The sequence below is a fragment of the Hipposideros armiger genome, unplaced genomic scaffold (assembly GCF_001890085.2).
Source record: "Hipposideros armiger isolate ML-2016 unplaced genomic scaffold, ASM189008v1 scaffold_388, whole genome shotgun sequence".
Classification (NCBI taxonomy): domain Eukaryota; kingdom Metazoa; phylum Chordata; class Mammalia; order Chiroptera; family Hipposideridae; genus Hipposideros; species Hipposideros armiger.
In genome coordinates, this window is record NW_017731738.1 from 510343 (window position 1) to 518267 (window position 7925).

General features: G+C 48.2%; 2 protein-coding genes and 1 long non-coding RNA gene across 15 annotated transcripts in view; 2 read left to right on the top strand and 1 right to left on the bottom strand.

Annotated features, from left to right (window-relative positions):
• Window positions 1–724, top strand: part of RUSC2 (RUN and SH3 domain containing 2) — a 46818-nt gene extending 46094 nt beyond the window's left edge. For all 7 annotated transcript variants that reach the window (XM_019663297.1, XM_019663299.1, XM_019663294.1 and 4 more), the window contains one exon: window positions 32–724. In XM_019663297.1, the coding sequence (XP_019518842.1) occupies window positions 32–227 (196 nt within the window). In that variant the 3' untranslated portion in view covers window positions 228–724. The remainder of the gene's footprint in view (window positions 1–31) is intronic.
• CIMIP2B (ciliary microtubule inner protein 2B) lies at window positions 650–3094 on the bottom strand. 5 transcript variants are annotated; one of them, XM_019663303.1, is made up of 6 exons: window positions 2707–3094; window positions 2100–2323; window positions 1802–2013; window positions 1541–1592; window positions 1266–1318; window positions 650–919 (listed from the first exon to the last, which is right to left on the bottom strand). In XM_019663303.1, exons 1-6 carry the CDS (start codon window positions 3078–3080, stop codon window positions 677–679), a joined length of 1158 nt encoding a protein of 385 aa, XP_019518848.1. In that variant the 5' UTR covers window positions 3081–3094; the 3' UTR covers window positions 650–676. The 5 variants fall into 5 exon arrangements, with proteins under 5 accessions (XP_019518848.1, XP_019518847.1, XP_019518845.1 ...); XM_019663304.1 differs by having other exon boundaries at window positions 746–919; window positions 1266–1463; XM_019663302.1 differs by having other exon boundaries at window positions 1266–1592; window positions 2100–2182.
• Window positions 741–4747, top strand: LOC109393760 (uncharacterized). Of its 3 annotated transcripts, none has more exons than XR_002126324.1 (5): window positions 741–826; window positions 3101–3176; window positions 3292–3431; window positions 4124–4243; window positions 4450–4747. It is a non-coding gene; the product is annotated as an uncharacterized LOC109393760 (long non-coding RNA). The 3 variants fall into 3 exon arrangements; XR_002126323.1 differs by having other exon boundaries at window positions 793–879; XR_002126322.1 differs by lacking the exon at window positions 741–826 and adding an exon at window positions 1496–1749.
• Window positions 4748–7925: the final 3178 nt, after the last annotated feature.

Here is a 7925-nt window from a genome sequence, read left to right on the forward strand (position 1 = left end):
TTTCTCTGACCTCCATTTGTTGTTTCCCCAGTGAGGTAAAGGCACTGTGCCACCATCTGGCCACAGGCCCTGGACAGCTAAGCTTCCGCAAGGGAGATATCCTACGGGTGCTGGGGCCAGCCGGAGGAGACTGGCTGAGCTGCAGCCGCGGCCCTGACACCGGCCTGGTGCCTCTGGCCTACGTGACCTTGACCCCAACTCCAACTCCTGGAAGCAGCCAGAACTGAGGTCCTGTGCATGCCGATGGCCTCAGGGACCCTCCTAACCCCCAGACTCAGAGGCTGAGAGCCCTTCCCAAGCCCTCTGGCTTGGCTACAGAGAGCAGACTGAGAACTGGGGCCACACATCCCTGTGCTCAGTATTAATTATGCCCCCTTGACTGTCCCAGCGACTTCGTCCAGCCCTCCACCAGGAAAGGAGGGAAGGGACGCAGCACTGGGCTGCCAGGATTTCCCCTGACCATCTGGGCCAGCCCCTTCCATGGGTACTGACAAGCATGTCCCTATGGACAGCGGTGACCAGAGGCCCATTTGTGGGGTTCCCTGGGCCAGGTGGTGAGGAGGATGGGTGACAGTGTTAGGGCCAGGTTCCTAAGCCCCAGCTGTAAATAGGCTGTGGCCAAAGCCTGGTGGTCAGAAGAGGGAGGAGGAGCCCAGGCTTCTGTTTATGTATTTATTTATTTATTTATTACACCTATTAATAAAAAAGGTGCTTGGCCTCCAAACCATTTTCTCTTTGTGTCTCCCCCCACCCTCCAGCCCATCTCTCTTCCTTCCAAAAGGATGGCTGGGATAGATGAAAAGGGAAGAGAGAACTTGAAGTCCAGGTACCTATGCCACGAGCTGCTTCTGGAGGTTGCTGAGGCCCAGAGCATCATGGGTGAGATGCCCATAAGTGCGGCCAAACTGGAACTTATACCCTGTGTGGCCAAGAGAGTCTGTCACTTGTAGCCAGTGTCATGGAAAAGTCATTTATTTCTCAGCCAGTTGCCAAGACCCTCCAAAACCTGGTCTTAACTCCCCACTGTGAACTACCTCAGTTTCCTTTTCTGCCCAATAATAAAGCTGAACCACATGATCCAAGGTCCCCCGTATTATTAGTTCCAACCCCCCAAATTACCTCCATCACACACACACAGACACACACACACACACACACACACACACACACACACACACACACACACACACACACACACACACACACACACACACACACACACACAGATTCTAGTCCCCAAAGCCTCCCTCTGGGGCGCTCCTCACCTGGCACATAGCCCCCATAGTTAGGTAAAAGGCCCAGTTTCTGAGAGTAGGTCCTAGAAAGTGGGGGGAGATGTTTGAGGCCCTTCTGGGGTCTGCCCTGTGAGTACATTTGTCCAAATTCCTGCAGGGCCTGGTTGGTGAGCACAGGAAAGCTGGAGCCGAAGAGGAAGCGGGCACGGGGCACATAACCAGTGAAGCCTGGGGGGAGGGGGGTACTGAGTCAGGACCCCCTAGGGGCCTTCCCATGCCTTTGGTCATTGCCCACGTCCCCTCACCTGACATGAAGAACTTGTGAGGATCTCTGTCATCCATGGAATAGGGGGAAACCTTGGGAGGGAAGTTGATCAAAGAAAAATAGGGCTATCAAGTTCAGCCCCTGTGCTCTGACACAAGCTCCCAGGGCAGGGAGGTGTAGCTGGCAGTCGAGCCCACATTCCTATACCCGAAGCTATGCTGCTCATGGCCACCCCCAGCCTACGCACAGGTAAGGCTCCCCACTCCAACCCCACCGCGCTCCCCCGCGGCCGTGGTCTCACTTGTCCCGCCTCCTGTCCCCGCTCTGGTTCCTCCGCCTCCAGCTCTGGCGCAGCCTTCGGCTCTTGGTCCTTCTGCACATCCGCTCCCTTGACCTCCTTTGGCAGCTCCTGACGCCCCTGTTTCCCATGCCACTGAGTAAAATCATTCAGCGCCTCAGCCCAGACCTGGCTGCAGTTCTTGGCAAAGATGAACTGTGCCTGGGGGACGAAACCTGGATGGGCAGGAGTCAAGGAAGATTTATTTTAGTGTTGGGACACGTGTTCTGGGATGGGGGCACCTGTTCATACCTGTACATACCTGTGTACCCAGGGATCATGCTGGAGCTGAGCCTTTCATGGCCACGCCTGACTGGCAGGCTTCCCCTGGGAACCTCAGGAGACCTTGGAGGCCGAATGGGAGGCAGAAGTATGCGACAGGCAGGGGGCCAGGCTAAGCCAGGAGCTCCTCGAAGTAGCTGGCCAGTCACCTGCCCATAGGTCTGGCCCATGCTGAACCGAAGTAGTGGGCAGTGTCCAGTGTACCTATAGCACAGGACTCACCCACTCACCCTAGAATCCCCCTGCCCCACCCTCCGCAGAGACAGAAGCAGACCGCTGAAGCCCTGATCTTTTCTGGCCTCAGCTGTGTGTATATTTGGAGCGGGCATTTCTCAATTCTCTGTCTGGGTTTCAGTCCTTCCCCTCTGCTGTTACCCTGTTACCATGGAGAAGAAAACAAAGCTTCGTGGCAGGACCAGCTACCACTATTCCTTGCTTTTCCTTTTCCATGCAACAGCATAGATATCCCAGCCCTGGGTCCCCTGTACCGGTATATCCACTTGGCCCCAGGTCTAGGTGGCACAACTGTTCCCCTACACCCCTATTCCCAGAAGAAAGCAGGGCTGAGCGCTGGGTAGAAGTCTTACCCCGGGATATAATGAGGATTCTGAGCATTCAGCCCCGGTGTGAAGGTGCTGGCCACAGCCATGGGAACCTGGGCAGTCCCTTTTGTTTCCCTTTGAGCAGAGGCTCTGGGCTGTGTGTACTGTGTCCAGGGCTGTGGGGCCCAGCCAGAGGCTGGGGCGGGGCTAAGGGAGGAGACAGGGGAGGGGGCACTAGAGTGATGGCTGCCAGGACCAAGGCCAGTGGAACAGGAGAGTAGCTCACAGGTCTGTCTACCCCAAAACAAATGCAGTCCTGCCACCTGGGGGCAGGGGAAAAGCTGAGAACAGCCTCCCCACTCCAGGACGGAAGGAAGCCCCGAGGTGGGAGATGGGAGAGCAGAAACTGTTAGGTCCATTCAGCTCTATCTCAAAACAGGACCCTTACTTAAGCCCTCATCTGAGCACCTGCCTGAGGAGATGTGGACTCTGCTCTTTGGGAGTCTCGGTTAAAGGTGATGGAGTTCCTGGGAAATGAGGGCCTCTGAGGGGAGCCCAGAGGGGGGAGATGATGGGGGAAAAGCCACCTAGAGACCTCTAGGCAGTGACATTATTTTTTTATTAATATAGCTTGACAGTTACTGAATACCTCCTACAATCTGGACCATCATCCATTCAATGAACATGCCGCGCTCTGCTAGGCACACTCCACGGTGGCAGAATGTACTGTGTAGGAATTGGAAAAGCTAAGCTCCACATGACTTCGGCAGGTCATTTAGTATCTCTGAACCCCACTATCATGTATAAAATGCAGATACTACTACTCACCCTGCTACTGTTTCAAGGCTCAGATTAATTTAGGCAAATGTGTTTTGTAACAGTAAAGACCATGAAGCCAGAATGGTGGGGTAGGGGTAGGGGAATGCACGGGCGTGAGGTCAGGCAGTCATGGGCTCCTAATAGCTAATGCCCTTGAGCTGACCTTATCTTCTCTGAGCAGGTGACTTGACTTCTTCTGAACCTGAATTCCCTAATCTCTAACGTGAAGGTTAATCTCACCTACCAAGGTGCTGTTAAGGATAAACTCAGAGTGTGTGAAAGAACTTACCCCAGCACTTGGCACACGACTCCTAAAACTTAATTTCCCTCCCTATTATCTAGTATTGTCTCTGAGCTTCTAACACATTTGGGAAATCAATTAATGGTTAGTAAATCCACTGGATATGGGTTTTCTTACTGTGGGAGTTCAAGGGAAGGAGATATGAGGGTAACGTTGGGGTTTAAAACTAGGGGGCAAATTAGAATTTGTTAAGGAAACAATTCAGATTCTAAGAGAAGTACAGACCAGGAAGAAGGGATCTCAGAGAGAGTGGAGAGCATAATTAGAACTCAGCTCAGGGGCTGAGTCAGGTCCAGGCCAGTCCGCCCTTCCAGGAGCCTGTACTCTTCTCTTCATCCGCAGACTGTGACAGTGTCTGATCTGACCAAGCACGCATGGCTGACTTCTCGGGAATTGCACAGGAGCACTGCGTCCTAAGGAATACATTTCATGTTCCTCACTGTTCTGCCAAGAGCAGCCTTGGTATGTGCCATTTAGAGCTAGAGTTGTAGGGCACTTGGCTCACACTTAGGGTAATATGCTAGAGTGTGGCTGGGAGCTGAGGGGAGAGCTCAGAAGAGCAGTAATGTGTCAAGATTAATGACCTGGATGTTCAGGTTGTGTAACAGACACTGTTGATTGCACATCTCATACCTATTCCCTACCCCCATCTCCCTTCTTCCTAACAGAACCTTAATTTTGTTCTGCCAAGCAGCCAGGAACTTCAGGGAAGCTTGGAGCCAGCTCTAGGAGTGAGTCTTGATTAGTCTAAGCCCATTGTAGTGGTCCCATGCCCCTTGCTAGTGATAGGTTTGCCTGGGCTTGTGGCATTCTGGCAGTATGAGGGGAGGTCTTCTAGGATTAGGGAGGGTCCTGGGAGGAGCTTCTTTGCTCTTAAAAAAGACGTACAACAAGGCTGGCCGAGTGGCGCCATGGTTAAGAACTGGCTTGGGATGCCAGAGGGCCCCGGTTCAGATCCCACATATGAGGGCCAGTGACACTGCCCTCCACAGCTAAGATAATGAACAACAGCTCAACCTGGAGCTGGGCTGCTGTGAGTCGCCGGCAACGGCATAGGCTGCAGCCCCTGTGGCAGTGGGTTGCCATGGGCTACCGCATGTAGCCAGCAGCCAGCATGAGCGGCCAGCAGCCGCAGTGAGCAGCCGTCCAGAAGCCGGTGACTGATGTGCCTCGTCCAGGAAGAGCGCAATGATGGTTCCAACTTGGGCCAGTGAAGCAACATCCTCCACAATTAGTCTGAAGAACAAAAAATGATAATAACTTGTCTGTTCCCCTTCCCCCAATTCCCCAGCACTGTTCCCATCCCCCCAGTTCCCCAATAAAAATCTTAAAAAAAAAAAAATTTCATGTCTGGCCCATCCACGTTTTTCTGGGAATTAAGGCCCTGGTATATTTTTTAAAAACTTTTTAATTTGGAAAAAAACAACCTATAGAAAAATTGCAATAAAAATATAATCTTTACCTAGATTTACCAATTATTAATATTTTACAGCTCAGAAGTATACACTTTCATATGCCTAAGGAGAAGCAGATATAGATGAGCACTGGTGTCTGTACCACATTCATCTCTCTCAAGCCTGGCCTCACAGCAGATGAATAGGCCACCCTTAGGTGAACAGGCCTAGGGAGGGCAGGAGGTCATATAGTCCAGACTATGATGGCTTTAGCAGAACAGGCTGCAGCCAGATAAACAGGTCTAAAACCAACTAACTAAATTAATAACTAAGCAGTCAGCTCAAGAAGCTGAAAAAGAGGAACATCATCAGCTAAGGAAAATAGGAGAAAAAATTTATGAAGCTAACAACAAAAACTAATAAATTGGGAAAACAACGGAAATGACTATCATACAAGCTGTTGTGTGTGGGGTTTTTTTTAAAGATTTTATTGGGGATTTGGGGAAGGGGACCAGACAAGTTGCTGTCCTTTTGTTCTTCAGTCTAGCTGTGGAGGATGTTGCTTCACTGGCCCATGGTGGTGTTATCATTGTGCTCTTCCCAGGTGAGGCAGATCAGTCGCAGGCCTCTGGACGGCCACTCACGGCAGCTCTTCGCAGCTCACACTGGCTGCCGGCTACACGGTAGCCCATGGCAACCCACTGCCACAGGGGCTGCAGCCTACGCTGTCGCCAGGGACTCACGGCAGCCCAGCTCCAGGTCAAGCTGTTGTTCACCATCTTAGCTGTAAAGGGCAGTGTCACTGGCCCTCATGTGGGATTCGAACAAGGGCCCTGCTGCTCATAGCTGGCGTCCCAAGCCAGCTCTTAACCAACACGCCACTCGGGTGGCCCACAAGCTGTTGTTTTGGGTTTTTTTTAAGACAACAAAATAAGCAAACTACTAGCCCAGTTAGACAAAAGAAAAAAGACTACACACACCCCTTACCCAATGCCATGAGAAAGTGGCTAACACAGGCACACAGGATTTTTTTAATTCTAAAAGAATATTAAGTGAAACTCTATATATAAACTAAACTAATCTCAGCAAGATAAATATTGTCTAGGAAAATGGGCATACGACAGATGCCAGCAGGAGAGTTGATACTCCTTCACTTTAGGCAATCTTATAAAAGTCAGAACCAAGACAAGACTGATCACTGTCAACTTTATTATTCATCATTATTCTAGATGGTCTAGAGAATGCGTGAAACAAAAAATAAGTAATAACCATAAATGTTGGAAAGGAAGCAAAAGTATCTGCTTAACTGTAAAACCCTGAGAAGCCACTGGAAAACAATGAGAACTAATAAGAGTACTGTAAGATGGCTTATTGCATGAAAAACATATCCAAATGTGAACAGCTCTCTTATTAGCCAGCATTACCAGTTAGATGATATATTGGAGGACTTCTACTTCCAGCATTATGATGGGATAGGTGTTCTTCAGAGGAGTTTTGAAAGCAAATCAACTACATATGGTACAGGTCATTGTGTGTTGGGCTTTCAATAATTTGACTAGATTGTAATCCCTAGAGCAACCACTAAGAAAGTAACTAAAATACACATATATGTTTAAAAAACAAAACAAAAAAAACAGGAAAACTAGAATGGTATGCTAAAAAATATTATTTAAACCCAAAGAAGGTAGTAAAGGAAGAACAGAGGAACAAAACAGCAAAAAAGGATATGAGACAATGAAAATATATGTCCACACAAAAACCTGTACGTGCTTGTTCACAGGAGCATCATTTATAACACCCCCAAAGTGGAAACAACCAAATAAACTTCCACTGATGAATAGATAAATAAACATGGTATATTTACACAGTGGAATATTATTCAGCCATAAAAAAAGAATGAAGTACTGATACATGTTACAACAAGTAAAAGAGGCAACATACAAGAGACCATATATTGTATGATTCCATTATGAAATGTCCAAAAGAGGAAAATCTATATACTCAGAAAGTGAATTCATGGTTTTCTAGGGCTGACGGTAAGGGAGTTTGGGGCAATATAGCGAGTGACTGCCAATGGACATGAGGTTTTGTCTTGGGGTAATGAGTAAATTCTACAATTGATTGTGGTGACAGTTGCACAACTCTGTGACTATAATAAAAAGCACTGAAATTGTACCCTTTAAATGGGTAAATTATATGGTATGTGAATTATATCTCAGTATAAAGCTCATAAAAAATTAAATTGTAAAATACAAAAAAAAAAAAAAAAGTAACCAAAAATCTAATGTTACGGAAAAAAGGAGGGAGGGAGGAGAGGAAACACATCAGGATCAAGTTAGGTTTATTCCATAAACGCAGTCAGTTTAACATTAGAAAATTAATTAATGTAATGTGTCATTGTTTAGAAATCTTTACTCCCTTCCTACCACCACCTCTACAGACAGAATGTACTTTGGGCTTGGCCCTAGGACTTGCTTTGGCCACTGGAATGTTGACAGACATGATGTGACCCAAAGACATAAAAAACAGTTGCAAAACGGTGCTTGTCTTCTTGCCCTGTCCCAGGACGGGTGAGAGACAGATGGAGCAGCCCCAAACCCTCTAGCCAATCCCAGTTTAGAATGCTGACCCCAGTAAACCCACAGATTTATGAGAATAAATGTTGTTTTGTGTCACTGAGTTTTGATATGGTTAGCTATATGGCACTTATGTGATAATAGCTAATTGGTATAGGTAGCTAAAAAACAAAC